Source organism: Taeniopygia guttata, chromosome 1, assembly GCF_048771995.1.
Source record: "Taeniopygia guttata chromosome 1, bTaeGut7.mat, whole genome shotgun sequence".
NCBI classification, from domain to species: Eukaryota; Metazoa; Chordata; class Aves; order Passeriformes; family Estrildidae; genus Taeniopygia; species Taeniopygia guttata.
The window spans coordinates 110,820,772-110,842,884 of NC_133024.1; the positions used below are offsets into that span (position 1 = coordinate 110,820,772).

The 22,113-nt window shown below is 44.8% G+C and overlaps 1 protein-coding gene across 9 annotated transcripts in view; it reads right to left on the reverse strand.

Moving 5' to 3' along the window:
• Window positions 1-10,252: 10,252 nt before the first annotated feature.
• Window positions 10,253-22,113, reverse strand: part of SLC37A1 (solute carrier family 37 member 1) — a 35,139-nt gene continuing 23,278 nt past the window's right edge. For all 9 annotated transcript variants that reach the window (XM_030283603.4, XM_030283600.4, XM_012569510.5 and 6 more), the window contains exons 13-21: window positions 20,670-20,760; window positions 19,704-19,766; window positions 18,777-18,862; window positions 18,099-18,147; window positions 17,227-17,300; window positions 16,294-16,372; window positions 15,247-15,344; window positions 13,427-13,479; window positions 10,253-12,781 (exon numbers count right to left, since the gene is read on the reverse strand). In XM_030283603.4, the coding sequence (XP_030139463.4) occupies window positions 12,766-12,781; window positions 13,427-13,479; window positions 15,247-15,344; window positions 16,294-16,372; window positions 17,227-17,300; window positions 18,099-18,147; window positions 18,777-18,862; window positions 19,704-19,766; window positions 20,670-20,760 (609 nt within the window). In that variant the 3' untranslated portion in view covers window positions 10,253-12,765. The remainder of the gene's footprint in view (window positions 12,782-13,426; window positions 13,480-15,246; window positions 15,345-16,293; window positions 16,373-17,226; window positions 17,301-18,098; window positions 18,148-18,776; window positions 18,863-19,703; window positions 19,767-20,669; window positions 20,761-22,113) is intronic.

Below are 22,113 nucleotides of genomic sequence, written 5' to 3' on the forward strand. Positions count from 1 at the left end.
TCCACACCAACCCTGCTGCTTCTGTACACCAGTCAGGACCTCTCCAGTCCAGTCAGGACTTGATTGACCCAGCAAGTTCCTGAGGACGATGGCCACAATGAGAAAAATGCAGCCATTTGGAAAGAGACAACAAGAACAGTCTCTCTGGGGATGCACATGGGACATTTGGGATTGTAGAGGACAATCTGAGCTCTCCCACTGTGATCACCCACCCCAGGAGTGGTCAGACAATATCACTGCTGCATTTCAGGATTTGATCACACCTCACTGAGATATCTAATGATCAGAGTCTCACACTGGTGATAATCTACTTTTCAACATTAAAAAAAAAAAAAAAAGTGACCAGCTCCTCCAGCCAGAAAAAGGACAAGCTCTGAAATCCAGGTGATGGTCCTGGTCCTGCCTCTCCACTGTCCCTGTCCTATCTCCTCGCCCTGTGTGTTTAAAATTGTGTTTGTTAAGCTCCAGCACACGTCCCCCTCTCCCTTCTTGGGAAAACTGCTTTGCTGTAAAACTGCTGACTATTGGTCTTTTCAAGAACTTCATGTAGAAGTGAATCTTCAGAAGCTGAGCACTAAGAAATTACAACAAAAAGCCTGATGGAATCGAAGGCTCAGTTCAAGCCCATGCCTGAAAGGAGAGGAAAGATAACATTCATCAAAGAGAGTGTGCAGCTCCAGCAGATCACTGCCTTGAGTTGGTTTAACCTTCCAGACTCTCTCCTTTTTTCAGTATACCCTGGGCAATGTGGGGCAAAAATTATTGGGAAGCATTATCCTATCTCATCAAATCCTTCAAATGTGCCTTTGGAGAGCTGCAGGGTCAAGCCTTGGGCACAGGGACCTGGCAGTGCCCAGCCAGGTGCCACTTACCCCGGGGGTGCTCCCAAGGGGTGAAAAAGGCACTTCTGCCTCCCAGCCCTGGTGTCAGCTCCACGTGGGTGCTGCAGAGGCAGTTTTTTTAGGATTTCCAAGGAGTAAGCAGAGGATGTTCAGATCCCACATTGCCCTGGGACTCGCTGCTGTCGAGGCACAGCTCAGCCAGGCTGGCTTTGCACGGGCTGAGATCTCCCCCTGCTGCAAACCCTGCTCGGAGGGTGAGGGAGAAGCTTTAAGGATGAAAAGGGGCTGCTCAAGTCCCTCCATGCAGGCCTGGGGTGGGGTGGCACCATTCCTGTCCCCTCCCATCTGTGTCCTTCCCTAGCCCTGAGGTCAGTGTGCTGACACAACCCTCAGCCTCTCTCAAACCCGGTCTTCTTGCTGCAGTCAAGAAATTCAGTGCACATCCAGACCAGGGATCTTCAGAGGGATTGAAACCAGGTGAAAAGAGCCAGAAAACGTAAAACTTCCAGTGAAAGATTTTGTACTTTGAAAAAAGTTTGCCTAGAATTAAAAACAGAGAATAGCATTTCTGTGAAATCAACTTTATTCCATACCAGTTCCACGTCTAAGCCTTCAAGTGCTTTCTTTGCCCATTAATCCCTTCTGCTGCAGGTCCCTGGTGTCTGTCTGTCTGTCTCCATGCCCCCACAGGGCCCTGACCAGCTGCTTTACCTCTCCATGCTCCAACCTGCCAAAATTCCAGACTGCTCCCACAGCTCCTCTTCTCCCTACTTCACTCCCTCTTTTCATCCTCTTTGGTCTTTTGCCATTTTTGCTTCTCGGTGTTTTTTTTCCCCACAGACCTGAAGTCGTGCAGGGATTAACTTTCTGATTTATGCTGTGAACAGCCAAATGATGGCTGTGGCAGTGGGAGCTCCTCCATGCAGAGCACCACTGACCTTTCCAGCCCAGCTCTCACTCCTCTCCACAAACCCACAAAAAGAACGTGGCGTGCTGCACATGGAAATTTTACCTCACCTCTTTGCACATTTCTTTTACATTCTGCCAGATTTCCACAGGCCCAGTCCTGGAAGTGATCATATCGAACGTTAATTAGAGAAGACTGATTATTAACATTGGGACCTTTATAGGATTTGTCTGAACACCCTGAAAGTGGTCTTTGGCCCCTCCCCACTCAGCAGCACAGCTCTTCACCTCACCCCTGCCTCCAGCCCCGTTTTTGGGTCCTGCTGCTCACCCCAACCCCATCCCCAGTCCATGCAGTACAGTCATCCTGGTTTCCATGGCAAACCCCCAGGAATGTGGGCTGGAAGGGAGCTGTGACATCTGACGTGGCTGGTCCGGGGCACTGGGGTGCAGGAGCAGAGCTCTGTGGGCGGGAGATGTGGGATTACTCACCCAGGAACCAGCTTTGCTCTTCAATCCAGCAGCCTTGGCCACCGCCGTGATAATACTGCCTTCATTCTCTTTGCAGCTGGAGGGAAAATTCTGGTGCCTACCAGTAATTCTTGCTGTGCCTCAACGCTCAGAGCCAGTTATAATAAGCTCAAATCTTGTGGAAGTGAGAACAGCCATCCCTGGTACCTCACAAATATCTGTGTGTGCTGTGCTGGCTTGGAGGAGAGCAGACTCAAGCCATGGGCAATCCTTCCATTCTATAAAGCGCTTGTCCAACACAACATCTGACGTTTCTTGGCTGTTCTTTTTTGTCTGTTGAGGGAAAAAAAAACCCTTTTTCTCCTGCTCTATGTTAGCAGTTTTTTCATTGATCTGTTTTCTACAACACTTGCAATGCCTGGCAGGGGCCAGGCTGGTTTCCTGAAGGTCTCCCAGTGGTGCAGACCCGCTGCCTTTCCCTGCTGGGTGTGGAAGGAGCTCACTCTCCACAAGAATTTCCTTTCACTATAGCAGGGGCACCAGGTCCTGATTCCACTTTCCATCACCTCCAGGAGCCACAGGACCCCAGGAACCTCCATGGCCCGTGCCATGCTGTGCCTACAGAGAGCCCTGGCTGCTCTCCTTTCCACTGCAACCTCTCTGCTTGGCTTTCAGCCTCCCTGCCCTCTCTGCTTTCCATTTCCTACCTCTGTTTCCCACTGCCATCTCCTCAGGCCAGGTCTCTGTTCCTAGGCTTTCATTTAAAGGAGGAGAGAGCCAAGAATCCTGTCCCAGGCAGCTCTGCAGGACGTGCAGGGCAAAGCTCACACAAACACACACACACACACACACACACACACACACACACACACACACACACACACACACACACACACACACAGGGCCCTGGAGCAGAGCTGCTGGGAAAGCCCAGCTCTCAGAGCTGTGTTTTCATAAGGTTATGGAAGAAATTAAGAGACCCAAATGGAACTTTCAAGAGCTGACGAGAAAAAAAAGAAATGAAATTAAGTGTGCCTGGAGTTACCCAGTAGATCATTTAGAGGGTTGATGGCCAAGAAGTGGAAAAATCAATTCCCTCCACTGGGCAAGGCTGGCTCAAGCTCTTGGCAGCAAAGTCTGAGCAGGGGCTGCAGCCCATGAGCCCAGACTGGAGGGAAGGGATAGATGGCTCCACTTGAAGAAAGCTGCCTGGCATTTCATGTGGTGCAGGAAAGTGAAGTTTCTTCAGATGCCTGTTTTGGGAGGCTGCCATGTGAGCAGCTCGGAGCTGTGCAGTGACTCACTGTAAATCAGCTCCTCCATCTCCCTGACAAGCAGATCTCAGACATCCCAAAGTCTTGGCAAGCCAAAGATTAACCCAAAGGCTGAGGGCTGCTGGTCCTGGTGCCAGCCTGATGCAATCTGTCCCAAAATTCACAGAGCTGGGGACAGGGGGTGTCTGGGCCAGAGATCTGGCATGGGCAGAGCACGAGGTGATCATTGCTGTGTGCCTGGGAGCCTCCTTTTCTGCTCATCAGCACAGCAGCAGGAATGTCTGCAAAGGGTTTCACTGCTTTTCAGTGAAGGGAGGGAGATTGTCCCTCAGCTGCATCACTTCAGAGCCAGTCATGTGGAATTCCTGGAGGGTCAAGCAGACTTTGCACAATTCTTTGCAGTACATTAAAAATTAGACTTTCCATGTTAACATTTTCAAAGCACCAGTCTTCATGAATAGCTCTATAATCTCTCAGACACAGGACATTTTTTTCTGTGAGGTAGGCATTTTCTCATTTTTGTTCTGTTTGTGCAGGGCTGTTTCCATTAACGGGCAGAAGAACATTTTCTCAATAGAAGAGATGAAAGAGTCTCTCAGCTTTCAGGGAGGGAGGCCAAAAAACCGTCACAGAATCCATGTGAAAAAGATGACAAAAGCCTCCAGTAGCACTGAAACTGTCTGATCTGTTCTGCCAGAACATTTGAAACCAACATGAAATGGAGACATTTTTAACTAAATTTTCAAAATTACGAGTACTTGAGGGTCACTTTTCCTGGTCGTCACACAACTCTTCAGAACATTCCTACCATCTCCAAAAATCACAGGTCATGACCAAAGGAACTAAAAAGATTGGATGCCAAATCATTACTAGTCTGCCTTCAAATAACACATTTGTGGCTCTTCTTTTTGGTTGTCTCCTCTTCACTGAGCCGGACTGTTCATCCATGTCAGGTACATAAGATTCCCTTTAGAACTTTGAGAGCCAGAAACTCTCACTGAGGGAAATTAAACTGAGATTTTCATGCAATAAGACAATCCAATTTCCTGAGGAAACAGTAAACATCATGGATTAATGGTATGGTCAGGAGAGAGGGCAGTGCTGAAGTAATGCAGAAAATGAAAGGGAAGTAGCTTATGGGGGGAGGCAGTGCCTCATACAGAACTTGAATTTTATTTTTGGGTTACTTTTCATTCTGCTTTCTCCAGACTCCATTTGATTGGACACATCCCAGATTTTCCCCCCAGAGGTGGGTTTCAGCCCATGCCTCCCCTTCCCTCCTGCACCCTTTAGTGAGAAGCTTCTTCCAGAGGGGCTTTGTTAGAGGCTGGACCCTCTCCAATCACAACACAGCTGAAGCCATGACTCCTGCCTGGTCCTTCATCCTCCTCTTTCTCCTTTTCCTTCATCTTTGAATGGATTTCACCGGATTTACACCAATTCATATTTTCCCCCCTAAATCCTATCCCCTCACCTTCGGCTGCTTCCCCACAACCTGGGTGGGGAATATGTGATATTATATTCACATACTGGATGTGAAGGCTTTCCTCTGCTTGGACCTTAGCCCCTGCCTAAAAGATTCCAGTAGGCAGGAAGGAGGTTTTCAGACAAGAAACTGAGATCAGGAGCAAGGAACTGAGATCAAGGACGTACAGAAATAAACACACAGAAATAAAGTGAAAACCCAGGAGCCCTCCACTAAAAAGGGCACGGCGTTGTGCCCAGCTCTTTTCTCCAGCCCCACACCTTTTCCCTGCACTTTTGCTCATTTGTTTCCCCCTGCTGCTGTTTCATCTTCATCACCATCATCTCCTCTGGCCAGTGCTCTGCTCCCCACTCTCTGCCTGGCTGTCTTCACCTGCCAGGGAGGAAGGGGCTCCACACTTTTCCTCTGCCCCACTGCATCCAAGGGGTGCAATCTCCCTTCAATTTGCCATCCAGCCCTTGTGCCAGCAGCAGCAGCAGCTCTCTGCCTCCCTCTGCCCAAGGAATTGTACCCAGGGGCAGCAGCAAAGCCCCAGAGGCAGAATCAATCACTCAGCAGCCACGCAGGATTCCTGCAGAGGAACCCAACCCTGCTTCCTTTGGAGCCTGTGCCTGATGCTGGCACTAGGGAGAAAGTCAAAGGCAACACACCACTTTGTTTCTCTTACTAAAATGCTGCTTTTGGTCTGTTTTATTTCTCCACACTGCTCTCCAGCCGAGCACATCACATTCCCAGGGTGAGTGACTGAGGCCGGGGTGTGTTTGGAGAAGAGGAGCTGCTGTTCAGTGAAGTGCCTGGGTTGTGTGCTGCTCTGGGAGAGTCTCTGCAAAGCTTGAAGGCATAACCTGCACCATGAACAGGCTTCCTTCCCCCTCAAACAGACACAGACACACTGAGACTGGTGGTGGCTCCATGAATTAAATATTGCCAGCGTGTTACAGCATCGCCTTGCAACAAACATCACCATTAGCATTGCTGAATATTAATTTTAGGAATTCCCACTGAATCCTCTGCGAGGATACACAAACCTCCAGCAAGATTATGATGTTGGGAGATATCCCAACACTATCCAAGAGGAGCCCCACACTCTCCTCATTGTCTTTGGGATCCAGTTTTTCCCCCAGTGCTGCCCCTGCTGCTCCCTGGGTGCATCCACTCCGTGATCCCTTGGGAGCCTGCTGGCTTCACAAACCAGCTCTGCCTCGCCCTCCAAAGCTTTAAACCCGATCAAATCCTGCTGGGACACAAATCCCATCACTCAGAATCATTTTCTGAAAGCATCCTGCCCTTGGCATCCCAGTCCAGCCTCCAGCACAAGCAGGAGCTGCTGCAAGGCAGTTCAGATATCTGCACAGGCAGAGCCCAGCAAAGGCTGCTCCAAAACAACCCAGGATTTGATTCTGGGTGAATCAAACTGTAATTCACAAAGTAATTGCTTGGGCAAACTTGCTTGAAAACAGACTCACGCCACAGAATACTAAACTTGCATGGAAGGCATACAGCTCTGCATCTTTTTTTTTTTTTTTTTCCTCAAAAATAAGACCAGCAAGGCAGTTTATCATGGGGGTGTTTTTTGCTGCTGTTCCAAGCAGAACCCATTTAAGTGGACATTCCAATTGTGCTTGAAAAACAGAGACAGCAAAAAAAACGATGCAGAAGGCAGCTCCTGATGTTTACAGAGATGCATAAAGTGAATGTACCAGAGCTGCTAATCATACCTTCTGACTGCTTTTATGGGTCTGGGAAGCCTGAAAAAACCCTGTGTATAGGAACCAGTCTGCATTTTGGAATAACATTTCCCTTTTGATGACACAGAGGAATGACATTTAGATGCTGCTTTGACAGATGCATTATTTCATTAGAGGATTTCAAGCAGGCAAACAGGGGAGCTTTGTTTTCCCTGTTACTGTAAGGCTTACATCATCTGCAACCTTGCTACCAGGAGGTCTCATTTCAAATGACAGTGAATATTGTTCTGAGAAATGCATGTGTTTGTTCTGCTTCAGATGTTCACAGGATTTCATCCATTCTAGCTCCATTTCTAGGTGCTTTGCTGGTGATGGATTTCACCCTCCTCAGAAGATTATTTGGTGACACCTGGGGTAAGTTTAGAGCTTCATGATATGCCTGACAGGGATTTGTATAGGAATTTTATCTAATTTAGCTCTAACACGGGTATCTGTCCTAAACCAAACATCCTTGGGCTTCTCTGCCTGCACCCCAGATTTGTCAGTCACCCTGGCTCTGCCTTTCTGGGCTGGGGACATCTATTTTGAGAACTGCCACCGTGAAAATCAGAGCAAGGAAACCCAAAGGTTTCTATTTTTCTCTGCTTTCAACAACTGCACAGATTTACAGGCAGACACACAAACCAGCTGTGATAGTGGATCTCCCTTGGTGCCAAGCAAGTGAGCAAAATTTGGAAGAAAGAGTAAGCTTTTGAGATTTTTTTTTTACCTCTTTTGTTCTTTTTTACCATATTGTCTTCCTTTCAAGTAACTGAAAAGCTGCAGCGAGAGGGAGAGGGGGAGCAAGGTTTATAAAGACTTTTAACAGCAATGGCTAAATTGAATCCCATTGTTACCTCTCAGTATAAAACTAAACCTGCAGATTCTGCCACAGAAGGACACAACATTCAGCTGCTTCTAATCAGAGGATCTGAGCAATTTAAGAACAAAATTCAGAACCTGCTGTACTTACTAAGCTGAAGCCTCGTGTGGCCTGTGGTGGAACTGGGTGACTCAGACTCGAATATAATACTCTGTCCTCACAGCAGAAATAACAGCAGCGTGCTTGGTGGAACATACAGAGGGAACTCACCCCTTCCAAAGGTTTTGCCTGTGTCACTCAGCTGTGAGGGGCTGCCCACAGCAACCACCCTTCACATCACAGGGAGGAGGAGGGGAGAGCTCTGACATTATGGATGACTTTGTTTCAGCACACAAACTCAGGCTGCTGCTTCCAGTTCTGGCCCCAAGGCTGGAGGCAGCTGCTGGTTTTGAATAACCCATGAAATTCAGACCACCTGTTCAGGGTTTAGGTACCAGATAAACTGAGAATAACTCCAGCCTTGTAACAGCATTCCAAAGTTCATTCCTACATGGCAGCACTTGTGAGGTCAGTTTAGTGCCCTCCTCTGCTGAAACAAACAACTGGACCAAAGGGAATATTGTGGCAATGTGGGTATTTGGCAGCTGCTTTGTAAGAGAAGGAGGGAGAGAAGCCCTACCCCAGCATCATCCTGAGGTGAAGAAAACATCCTTAAAATCCTCAACGTTAAGTACAGCATCAAGAGACTTGGCACTGATTTTTTGTAGCTGATCTCCCGAGGCAGGAGTTGAACAGGATCCTGAAATATGCTGAAGAAAGTTTGGCTCTTGTATTCCCAGTTTGCAGAGCAGTCAGTGCTTCACTGCAGCCAAAAGGGAAGTGGTAGACAAAGAAATTGCAGAGGGAAAAAAAAAAAACAACCCTAAAAAAACCACCACCCCAAGCATCAACCAATCATCTCCTTATTCCAAACTGGAAAATAACCAAAAGAGGGGAAACAAAGGAGGAAACAACTACCACTTTATAACCACCCAGTTTATTAAACTCTTGGGCAGTGAGACATGACCCAGCACTTCAGGTCACTGGACATGAGGCTGAGTTACACCAGCAGTTAAACCCTCCCCTTCCCTCTCCCAGCCACAAGGATGACAGCCACATTTTTAACTCAGCATGGCAGCAAATGCAGTTCAAGGTCCCCAGAGCAGCAGACACAACCCCCAGGCTGTGACAGCAGGGCAGGACATGTCCCCACCATCCCCTGCAGGCTGGGACAGCAGGACATGTCCCCACCATCCCCTGCAGGCTGTGACAGCAGGGCAGGACGTGTCCCCACCATCCCCTGCAGGCTGGGACAGCAGGACATGTCCCCACCATCCCCTGCAGGCTGGGACAGCAGGGCAGGACATGTCCCCACCATCCCCTGCAGGCTGGGACAGCAGAACATGTCCCCACCATCCCCTGCAGGCTGGGACAGCAGGACATGTCCCCACCATCCCCTGACTGCCTCAGCAGACAGCAAAACCAAACCCAGCCAGCCTTGCTCCAAGGTGAAAAGAGCTTAGGTCAGCAATCAGAACATCCTGTCAGAGGTTGGGACAAACTGTGACATAATCTAATCTAACATTTACATAATACACAGGCCATTAATTTAGTTCAGACCAGAGAAGGCCAGCACTGCCGATCCTGGGCCTTGTCATTTGATGGAATTGTGATCAATCTTCCCCAAATTAATTCTGTATGAAATCCACCAGCCTCCAACAGCTCTAAACACCCTCTGGTTTAATTTACACCATCTTAAACCTGCCTAATCCAGAGCAGCACAAAGCACCCCAGGCATCAGTTGCTGCAGAAACCTTCCAGCAGCAACCAAAGAACCCGAGCCTAAACACGAGTTCAGCCAGAGTCTGAGGCAGCAGAGCACTGGCACAGCACATGTGGAGGATTCCCTGTTATTCTAAGGGTGTTATGCCATAGGCACATGCAATAATGTCCTTAAATGAATGGCAGAATCCCTTCTGGAATTTCCCTTACTAGCAAAACACTAGGATTAAGTCTTGGTGCACGGAGTGGCTCTGTAGAACGTACAGGAGACTCAAAGCAAATTATGAACGTAACACTGCTGTCCTTGCTACTTATTTACCTTCTTCCCACCCTATAAACCCTTCCCACACACAGAGAAAACCCCCTCTGCAGTGTGTCCAGCAACACCAGGGCTCTGATGAACATTTTCACAAGGGAGGCTCCTGCTCCCCATCAGGCAGAACAGAAACTGGGATTTGAGTCTCCCTTCTTTCATAAGGCACCCCAGCTATCATTTGCTTATTCCTAGGAGGCACCTCGGGCACATTTTGATCAGAATTTCTGTAACGAGAAGTTGTTTTCCTTTCCAATCAGTTTTTCCCCAGTGCACCTGTGGTTTGGACATTGTATGTCAGGCAGAGGCACAAAAAAACCTCTCAAACATTTTAACAGAATCAAGACAATAAATGTTGGAGATGATCAGTGCCAGAGAGAAAGGATGAAGCTTTTCCATGTCAATTCCATATACACTGAAGAGCAAGCAAAGCAGACAACAAAGAAAATCACCTTAAAAGTCATCACAGGAGCCCCACTCAGCCCCTGACTCAGGCAAATGTCCCAGCAGGGATGTCTGTCCTTCCAACCAACAAATGGAGCATTTCTTCATGGAGATGGTAAAAGATAAAGTACCCAACACTACTCTGTTTAGAAGAGAATCTATTTTTAATCAACACAGGATGGTGAATGGATAAAATTCATAATAATCAGCATTAAGAAAACCAACAAAACCAACCCTACAGTCACATTTAAATTTGGCTGTACCTACTGGTCACTCACATTTTTACATACAAAATTTTGTCAGTCTTGCCCATTTCCAGTTATTAAACACCTGATACTAACAAAACACACAGTTTATTCACTACTTGGGGGACTTTATGTTGTTTTAAAATAGAAAAACAAATCTTTTTGTCCAACAAATTTGTAGCTTGGAGGAACTGAAATGTAATCTGTCATTACCCCATTCCCGAGTCACTGCAGTGCAAAAGCCATTCAAATAAATAAATAAATAACAGCAGCCCCAACAAGTAAAACCCAAAACACACTTAAATATCTTCAGAAATACAACCAAAAGCTTTTAAACATCAGACTTCAGCCCACAGGGCACAGCTTCTCAAAATCTGAGCACAGCAGAGCTTGAACTGTTTCAGTAAACTAGTATAAAGCTCTACATGTATTTTTGGGGAAGGGGACTGGAATCCCCAGCTGAAGTGGTCCTCCATCATCTCTCCCTCCTGAACAGGCACTGGAGTTGTGCCAGGACAGCTGTTTTGGGGTTGCAATGTTATTTTTGCCCCATCAGAGGCTGTTTCAGCAGTGCCCCAGGCTCAGCCTGGTTGAGAGAGGAGCAGTTTGGCATTCCAGGAGCAGTTCCCCACTCCAGGAGGATGGAAGTCTTTTCAAGTAATATTGCTGCACAATTTTGTCACATTTAACCACAGCCCAAGCACAGCACAGATTTTTGAGTTCAGCTGTTGAGAATCTCCCCTGGTTTACTCAAAATGTGTGAGGTCAACCTTCCATGCAGGTAAGGGCAGGCACAGGCCCCTCCTAGAGCTCCCTGCAAGGACTTGGCACCTTCCCCAAGTCCCTGTGGGGCCATCCCTGCACCTCTGCTCAACAAAGCAGCTAAAAACGAGCCCATTCTGACCCTGCTCAGGGCAAGCATGAAGCATGTGCTGGATCAAACCAGTGAAGCAACTCAAAGACTTAGGAGGTACAAAACAGCCCTGGAAATTAAGTGTTAGCAGCAGCTGATGGGACATTCCTGAATATTCTGCAGGGCTTTTAAAGTGTTTTGCTAATCAAGTGTAAAGACTCTTGCACTGTCTCACAAAACTTAAGAGCATAGAGCAAGACAAAGGCCTAGAACTTTAATACAGATAACACACAGTTTAAATTACCTAATCTGTGTGATCTAAGTACAAACACCCCATACAAAAAAAAAAATATTTCTTTTCACTTTGTAGATCTTGGAAAAAAAAATCACAGAAACATTCTGTTTGCAAAGGAGACAGCTGTACAAAGAAATGATATGTTCTGAAGACATTAAACCATCTATTTTCTGGGTAGCACTAGGTACTCAAATGTTCTCTTGCAAACTACCACCCACACAGGTAACTTTTCTTTGATATTCTGGCTCCAAATCTGAAACCCAGAGCCACTTGAGAGAGATTTCTGGATATGAAGGCCCAGATCTGACAGTGACTTCCACGTGCCCACAGCAACACTGGAACCCAACAGGGACCCCTGTGCCAGTGGGCACCAAAGCAGCTCCCCTGCTGCTGAACACAGGACAGCTCACAGCTCTCTGCCACCCCAAAAAAAACCCTCTCATGTCAGCCCAGCCTAGCAGAGCAGCACAATTCCATGATGTTTGCACCACCAGTTTATAATGCCCTGAAAAATCATTAGAGCCCCCACTGGAAATTCTGACTCATAAACTGCTTTTTGTTGCTTAGGACTCCTTTTTTTGAATAATCCTAATGGAGGACTAACATCCATCCAGAGGATCTGTGAAAACTGCTAACTGCAGTACACAGCAAGAGTAAATTCCATTTTATAACCTACCAAAAGGCTGGCTGCTGTCCTTGTGAAGTAGCACTGTAGCTAAAAACTAATAATACAGCCAGGTGATTATTGTCTGAGCAGCTTCAAATCCTAATAGCAGCACATCTTAGTAACCAGCTGATATTGTCCTCTATAAAGTGATGCTCTCAGTGTACACAAGATGACATAAGAGACACATTGCTCACTGACCCTGGGACAGTCACACACAGACTGTTAAAATTTCAAATTCCTCCTGCTCTAGCTTTGCCTTGATTGTTGGCAAATACACAGTTCATGGTTTCAATTAAAAACAACCTATCAAAAGAAATAAAAAAGGCACTTGGTATTCCTCTTTGGCTCAGTTGAGGCGTGCTGCTGAAACCTTTCCCAAGTCCCCATCCCTTCTCTGATGAACAGTGGCCATCCTGAGGTACTTATTCATGTGCAAAAATCAGAGCTTCAGGGATTCACCACGTCTCACACTGCTCCCAGTAAACCTGCAAGGCTCTTCACCACACAGAGACTCGTTAAATACAGAATAAGGTGTCCCATGGAGTTTTCAGGGAGCAGCTCCATCCACTGGCACACTCCTCATCCCAGCTCTGGTAGCTCAGTGCTCTTTGAACCTGGGGAAGAAAAGCAACCAGGCAGGAAAGGCTGAGGTGTGGGGCAGAACAGCCACCAAAAGGCAGCATCCAGCCCCTGCTGTGCGTTTTTCTATTCTCTCCATTTTACACCTCCAAAACTCTACAATCAAGTGACCCAACTTAGATTTTGTGTATGGATTCAGTGGATTTTTTTTTTTCTCCATTCCAAATACTGTAAATTCATTCAGAGTCACCCTTTTCATTAAGAACAACTTTGGAAAAAGTTACATTTTAAACTATTATTAAACACAGGGCAGGCAATTCCCCATCTGCATAATGAAACCCATGGAGGATTAAATATTTGGGAAAAAAAAAACCACAAACAAGAGACTGTGACAGAGGTGTGTTTTTAGATATTTTTTGAAAGATGTTCTAAAGGAAAATCTCCATGGTTTGAAAACATCAAACTGAGGTTACTCTTTTGAAGCAGAATTAAACCAGACAGAAATGGATCTACACAAACCTTAACATGTCCAGTCTACATTTAGGTATTATGGGACAAAGGCTGGAATTGATCTTGGAGGTCTTTTCCACCCTTAATGATCATTTATGGCTATATATGGAAGGATTAGAAATGTGTTTTCAAGGTGTTATTAAAGAGCAGCAGCTACAGAAACCACTTACAGGGTGTGATCTGCATGACACTGAAGTTCCTTCTGGATAAGACGGAGTAAGAGCTGCAAAAACAATCACAAGATCTCCTTTAGTATCATCCAGATAAACAAGGAGCAGAATTATTCGTTGTTATTTGGAGAGTTTCTCATTTGAAACATTACCCTGTAATGCTGAACTTGTTTTAAAAAAAATAAGATTGACAGATGCTCAATAATATTTGGCAGAGGAGTTTTCACAATAAGCAGGCAAGAGGAAAATAATTTCCTTTTTGCATCTGAGAGATCAATTTCTTCCTAAAAACCACAGTGGTTTTCTGGTTTTACTTTACCAGCAAATGTGCAAAGAAACCAGCAGAGGGACCTCGAGGCTTCAAGAAAACGTGTCAGAAAGAAATTTTGGAGGGTGGAAGTATTTTAGCTGCTATTTGCAAAAACAATTGTGTGTGAAAAGCTTTAATCCCACAATTAGTCAAGGTGAGTACAGACAGTCACATCTGCTTGTCTGTGCAGCATCAGGGATTTCAAGTGCACTTTAAAAGGGTTGTTGAGATAGCAGCGGGAAGGTGATTTTACAGATACAATTTGATGGTTCTCATGTACATTAAAGATACAATTGGAGCTTTCAGGTTATGCTGTCCTCAGAATCTCACTATTATAAATATAAGTTTGCTCACTGCTGTAAAGTATGAACGTTTTGAGGAGTTAAAGATTTTCAGAAGCAGCCAAGAATGACAGAACTGAATGCCACATAAGAGGATAAAGCCCCCTCCAGGTATCCTTGGAGAAATAACATTTGAACCCAGGTATACATATGCTGCACTGCAAGAACCAGGAAAAACAGAACAGTTATGCAAAAGAGGATTTACTGTAACTGCAGAGTCAAACCTCTCAAAAACAGAGCTTTGCAGAGGTGTTTTAATTGATTCCTCAAAGAAATGTGGCTTTTTTTTTTTTTTCATTGTAATCAATAACTGTAAGAGAAAAACAATGAGAACCTTATCTAGGAAAAATATGACAACCTCACTCTGCAGCATGAAACACCAAATATTGAAACAAGCTGCTGACTACCAGCGGCAACACACTTCAGCTATTAACTTACCTAATTTATTTAATTTCCAGAGAATTACTCCTAAACGTGAAAAAATTACTTTTAAAGTTGGTGTTTAAATTGAATTTAGAAAAAAAACAGCCTCAGTTGTAACAAAGGCTTTCTGATTTTCTAGTGTCAGGAAGGGAATGGTCTGACACTCTCAGCTCCTCTGCAGGAGCCCAGAGCTTTGGACCAAGCCACCACCTGTGTGCTCTTCTTTCCCCAAACATCTGTTCCTGTCAAAAGCCAGAATTGCCAGCCCTTCATCTAACTCAGTATAGCAGTTTCAGGGCCCATCTGGAAAATGTGATGCATTAACTTTCAACAGCTTCATTATCAGGGTGATTTTGGTGATACAGCAATGTAGGAAAACATTTTTTATGGCTTTGACAAACTGGCTTGAAAGAAAACAGAAGTGATTCTTCTGTGAGTGGAGTCTGAGGCAATTTCTAGGTCTAAATGTGGAGGTTTACTTGCAATTATGCCTGCTCTAAGCTGCTCAGCCAGCAATCAACAGCTGGGTATTTGCTCAGGAATTGAAGCTCATCAGAACTGATCTGCACTTCTGATTAAAATTAGATGAGAACTTCAAAACAAGCACATTTGCTGTTAGACTGAATATCTCCTACACCACTGGAAGTCCAACACAACATAGAATATTGAAATGGCAAAAGGACAATTTGTATTTTGGGATAGTTTAGCACAGAGGAAATACACATAATCTAAACTTTTAGACTTACTAGCAAGGCACATGCATCTGCCACCATGAGCATGTAAAACACATTGTTCCAACCAGAAGGGGAAATAAGGCCAGCCAGGAGAGGCCCCAGAGCTGCACCTAAAACATAATATTGGCATTATATTTTGGTATTTTATATTACACACTGTGAGAACTGTGCAATGTAAGATTCACTGTACTGAAATGTAGTTATTCTGAATTAGAATATCCATTATTCCACCTAGTTAACTCAGTATTACCTGATGGGTTAAAAAGTCCCAGTAAGTGCAAAACATTACTAGTACAGATAGGAAACTGGAAGACTTAGCTGTGTGATAAATATCTGCCTTTGGCTCAACAAAATGCTCATCCTACATTAAGATGAATTTTACTTCTTTTTCCCTTCTACATGGAGGGCATAAATAAAATATCCCTGAGCTCCCAGGATAGCCCAGTGCCATCTCCTCTTGCTGTCTGTGCCCAGTATTAGTTAATTCCTAGAGAGGCTGCCTGGAACAGAGGCTGGACAGCATTAAAGGAATAAATTAGGGATTTATTAAAAAGGCTTTCAAAGGATACACCTTGGGCAGTACAAGAGCTACACCCAAGATGGTCACAAGTTTTCACACTTTTATAAAAGTTTTGATCCATTTCCATATTGGGGTTAATTGTCCAATTCCAGCTCCAGGTTATGAGGTCCCATCCTCCCAGTTTGCTCTCCTCAATTTGCTGCTGTTTCCAATTTTTGGGCCTGAAGCTGCAAAGGTTCTTGGGATGGAAAAGGATTGTTTTGTGGGATTAAGCTGTGAGGAGAACTTGCTAACACTTTATAGGAAGTTCAGCGTTCTATACTAATGTAGTACAGAGTCTGGAAAACATGAAAATTAAAACATAAGGCATCACAGTGATCCCCCACCCCTTCCTCCCACCCTCAGGGGTGGGACCACTGGAGGCTTCAGGTGACCTTTGTGCTATTCCATTTCCAAAACTGTTCGGAGTCCTGGTAAAATGTGACCCAAAGAGCCCATTTTTTGGAAAATGCTTTGTTTTAACCTGTTAGAGCTCTTACCCACAGATCCCGTGCCGTCGATGATCGCCGTCACTGTGGACAAGGCCCTGGCGTTCCCTTTGAGGCTTTTATGGGTACCCTGGAGGGACAGAGATAGCTCAGAGCCAGTCTGGGTGAGCTCTGAAGGAGCTCTGATGGCACCCTCCATCTGATGGCACCCTCCATCTCCCACCTCTCCACATGGGATCTGTGCTGGGGAGCTGCCTCAAGCACCTTGCCAAGGATGAAATGGGCATTGCCTGGTGGTCACCTCGGTCTTGCCAACACCTCCAGGCCAAGGACAGGGCTCCAGAGGATGTTTGGAGATTTCTACCCTGCTCCTTGTCCTGTATTTAAAACATTCCTGTATTTAAGATAATAAGAGGACTTTTGCCTCTTGCTTGGTGCTCTAAAGAACCATCACATTACAGAACAAACTTCCAAAGTCTCCCTGCTGAGCAGTGTTGATTTTTACATAGCATTTGTGACTTGGCTGGCCTGATCCTGCTGGAAGTGCTGGCAGCTTACCTGGACTTTTATTTTCACATACCTTTACTTGTGTTAAGATCTATGCCAGATATAACTTTCTGATGGGAATTAAATCACCAGCTCATGTCTCACACAGGTACAGCTTCTCCAATCATTTAAAAATGCAAAATATAAAAGGGGACAAGGCACTTGTACAGAGGCCTAGCTTTAAATGCAACCTTCAGATTCAATCTGGGCTGTCACCCAGTCTTGTGAGTGGTCAAGAACAATTTAGAAGCCTCTCACAAGCATGGCAGTCCCTCACACTAAAACACAAATTCTAAAACAAATCTCAGTGGCTGAGTTCAGCATTGCCTTTTTCCTGCTCCTTCTGCTCTGGGACAATGCAGCCCCTTCCCTGGTGACCCAGCAGAAGTCAAAGGCCTCTCTCTGGAGGCCAAATGTCACAGGAAAAGCCAAACTCACCAAGTCAGCAGAGACAGCAGTGGTGATCAGGGCATAAGGGCCATTCACCAGGGCTCCACTGATAAGCAGCATCACTGTTCCAAGTTAAAAGAAAAAAGGAACATGTAAGTTACATGAGAAATTATTCACCATAACGACAGGAGACATCACAGCCCGTGGCTCCCAAGTGGTTTAATCCTTCCTTGGCTCCCCTGAACTCAATACAGAATTGGGGAAGGAAGAAAACCAATATCCATTCCTCTCTCTTTTTGATGCTCACTCCATGATGTGAATTCTCAAACATACCAGAAGATGGGGCTGAGACAAAAAGCTCTTCCCAGGGCCTTTACTGATCCTGGGAGGTCTCAGAAAAGGGAATCTTTGACCAAACTGACCATGAGTGCAGGGGCTGCCCAGAAGACAGACCCACAAGTCCCTTCTCTCCTTGCACAGCAGCAGGGGATGCTAAAAGTGAAGGAGGCCTCCAGGCAGGTGAGACACCACTGCCAGCACTCCTGCTTCCATTTCTGGTTTGAGGCCACACACAGAAAGCCACAGAAAGGTGAATTCTGCCTATTCAAGTAAAGTTAATGCTGCTGTCAAAAGTACTACAGGCAATATTTAAATATCTCTGACATTTGGCAGACTAATGCTATTAATTAGAAGACTAATGCTATTAATTAGATCTGCTCTCTTGCCACCCCTTACTCATCCCCTACCTTTCCACTTCAGCCTGTAAAAAGCCTGAAAGACCAAATTTAAAAATTTGCTTCCATACTTTCCCCTCTAAGGAATAGATAAAATAGAAAACAAAGGAAAAAAAGGAAAGAGCATCGAAGGTCATAAATGCAAAGTTCATGGAAAGCTAGGCATAATAATTTGAAAATACTCACCTACAGTAGCCTCAAGGCCCATTTTACTGACTGCAGAGAACATGTATAGCTGTAAAGAGAATAAATAAGCACTCAGAATACCAACATATGGACTAATCCTGGGTTCCCCATTTGCCCCATGTTAACTACAAGATATCTTAGCTGGAATTGCATGAAAGACCCTTTCAGGCCACAGTAGAATGACTTTGATTGGACACAGAAGGGAGATAAGGGGTAGGATCCCCCTCCTCCATGTCCTTCCAGAAGGGCTGTGTTATGGGACCACTTAATTTTAAACTCTCCAACTGCAGCTTCAACACAGCACAGAATACAACTCATGAAAAAAAATCAAATGAAAATGTCTCTTTCATGTCCATCTGCTGGTCACCCAACAGTTACATCTCAGAAATTTCAGCCTTTGAGCAGCTAAAATTCTGACTAACAGCTGAACATCAACTTTTACAAGAGAGTGAAACTTTCCATATATTCTGTAACAAAAAAAAACAAAACCAAAACAAAACAAAAAACCCCAAAAAAACCCCACCATTTGACTTGTTTAGCCCCAGTATCTATACTTGCTCAACTTTTCATGCCAGTTTTTAACCTGGCCTGGACTCTTTACATGCAGGCTGGGAGATGCTGCCTGCAGAAGTGTCCAGGGAATGGTGTCCCAGCTGTGGGAGAGGGGCAGGCTCTTACTGTGGGTGCTGCAAGCAGTAACATCATCCCGCAGGTTGATGCCCTCTTCTCCAGCCTGTCTGAAATCAGACCTGCCAAGATCCCACCTGAAAGAACACACACAGGTGTGAGGAAAACATTCAGTGTGTTTTGCACAAAACACACACTGCATTTAATTTAATGCACCAGAACCCAATGGATTTTACTGCATATTAACACAACTCACACAGAAACATCCTCATGAACCCAACCAGTTTTGACCTGGAGACAACAGAAGCAGACACTTGTTCCTCCTCATTATTTATTTCAAATATCCAAGGCAAAAAGGCTTCTACCACGTGCCACATGGGCCTACTGCTGGAGCTCTGGCATCCACTCACTGGTCTCTTAATTCCTCACATTCAATAGAAAACCTGGTTCTCTGTCCATGCCCCACTGCAACCAGGGAAATGAACTAAACTGGCTGCACTGGCATGAAAATTTATTCAGTGGTCATCTTGAAAATCATAAAGGAATAGCCTAGTCCTTATTCTTATGAGCTCCCTGTTTTATCACATACAGTTATAGAAGGCATCAAGAAAAAAACAAACCAAAACACCCGCGGTCATTAACCTTTGTGCCCAGGAAATCCACACCCCTGAACAAAACCAGACAGCTCTCTTAAGTTAGACTGACAGAAGTATTCTGATGGGTGGTGACCAAGACTCATGGGCCAGAGCTGATGGAAATAAAAGATTCCATAATTTGTCTGTTCTGATCTGTACTGGACAGCAGCACTGGCTGTGAAGGTATTTTACTGGATTTTCATATTTCAACTCAGTTCAGTACCTTTACTGCTACTCTTCTTCAGTAGAAATAATGAATATGAACTATAAAATATGTAAGCTGTGTACACCAGAGCCTTTCCTGAACTGGTGTGATCAGGAGTGAAATAACATTAAAACTTACCAAAGATCCCACCCACGTCAAACAGTGTAGAAAGGTCCCCAGCTCTTTTGGCATCAAGATGCTCTGGTAAGAGAAGCAAAACATTTGTCTCATTTCTGGACTATAAAACATGGAAATCTCAGCAGTTTTGTAATGCCAGGGCAAAGGCATCTTACAGCAGAATTCTTTATTCAGATAATCCACAATAAGGTGACGTTGTGTAAAAGAAGTAGAACAAAAAGTAGGTGTTCAGCAATACAGAATGCAATTACTCTCACTGGAAGAGACATTTTACCACCTTTATAATCACAGAATTACAGAATGGTCTGGGTTGGAAGGGATCTTCAAAGTTCATCCAGTCCAACCCCTGTGCCATGAGCAGGGACATCTGCAATGAGATCAGGTTGCTCAGAGCTCCATCCAGCCTGGGCTTGAACACTCCCAGGGATGGGGCATCCACAGGTTCTATGGGCAGCCTCTTGAAGCATTTCACCACCCTCATTGCAAAAGATTTTCCCTTTATATCTAATCTAAATCTACCCTCTTTTAATCTCAAATCATTACCCCTTCTCCTGTCACAACAGACCTTGCTAAAAAGTTGTTCTATCTTGCACTCTAAAGTCAAAACATCAGTACTGAACAGATAAAGAAACTAATTTACATTATTTTGTATATGTTTTAATAGGACACTTCAATCTTGAAAAATATTGTTAGAAAGTAAAACTTTTTGATTTGTTTGCAAGAGCCAAAGAGACAGCATTTATGCCTGGAATTGCTGAAGATAAGCCAGACACTTCTGTTTGTTTTGAAAATGCCCTCTCATAACACTGGATTCATAAACCTGCTTGGTGACTTACAACTCCCCTGCTACTGCAGCAGAGAAAGCCTCTTTCAGAAGCAGTAATGTTTATTTTCTTATTTATTCCAAGCTCATATTTGCAGGGACTCCGCAGCCACAATTCAGTACCCCTTTCCTGTAATACTCACCTACATTTGTGATGTAGAGGGGAAGCCAGAAGAGGAAAGTGTAGCTCACCAGCTTTGCAAACAGGAGACAAAGGGAGAACTCCACAACTCCCTGACAGAACAATGAAATAGGGAGTTAGTATCTCAGAGCTATTTGTTTTCACAGAGCATTATGAAAATGGTTTCAAGGAAGCATTTAGGCTTTTCTTTTTCTCTCATGAATTCCCAGGAAACATTCTTCCCCTAAGAGCAGAAAGCTTGCACTCTGAGCAGACTGTGGTATTTTACTTACATGCTTCTTTTCAATTGTACTGATCTGCCTGAAGAGAGAACACTAAAATGGTACTAAATAACCTGAGCAGAGGACACAGAAATAATGTGAAGGGTTTTACACTGTTTCGGAACACCTGCATCACTTATTTCCCTTAAATAAAGTTGTATACAACATTATAGTAGGTTTGGAGTGTGTTGCAGAGAAACTGGCATCTTTTTGTGCTCTTTATTTCCTTCCTTCAGGTGGGTTGAGAATCTTTTCCTTATTGTTCAGCTCCATAAAAAGCCAGTAAACCAGTCTGATACAGTTCAGATCAGAACGTGCTAAGAGCACATCACAGACTGAGCAATGGCCTGTTTAAAGCTCCAACTTGCTCCACCCTCTTTCCTGTTGAGCACATAAAAGTGCATTTACTGCACAGAGCTGCAACTAAACTGCCAGATTAACCCATCTTCATTCCTGTCACCATCTGATAACTTCTTGTTTGAAACCAGGTTTCTTAAATCCGTGCTGTGGAGGGCTGCAGTTACCCTGAGGAACAGCACACACACTCCACATGCAGCTGTGACCCTCCCCAACAAGGCAGAATAAATCCCACAGGGTTTCAGAGATCCCAGGTGGCAGCAGCAGCAATTTTGCACCCACTACTTCACTTTGCTACAGGAAGAACAGTAGAGGACCTGACTGAACATGATGGAAGATGCAGGAATGCAGTGGTTGGGTGCAGGAATTTTTTTTTACTCTACACATGGTCCAAATCAATCTGCAAATAATCCTACTTCTGCATTCAGGCTTCAGGTTGAGAGGAAAATCAAAAATGACAGGTTCTGACCTTGAGGAAACTTCATTTTTTTTTTTTTTTTAACCAGCACTCCAAATGTTTGGGCTGCCTGAAACTTCTCAGACAAGAGATTTTAAGATTAAAGCTTTTTAAAACAATGCTGAGGAGTGTAAAAAGGGGAGCCATAGAAGGCAGTTCTGACACACAGAAGTGCTTATATGGACTCAGTTTGCTCTTCCACCCTTAACAATTACATATCATTAGGTTCAGTCAACTTTTAGAACAGACTTTAGGACAGAATAAACTATTTCGGTCAGAAGGGACCTACAGTAATCACCCTGTCCCACTGCCAGAGCCCCTCAGGGCTGACACAAGTTGAAGCATGCTGATAAAGTCATTATCAAAATGCC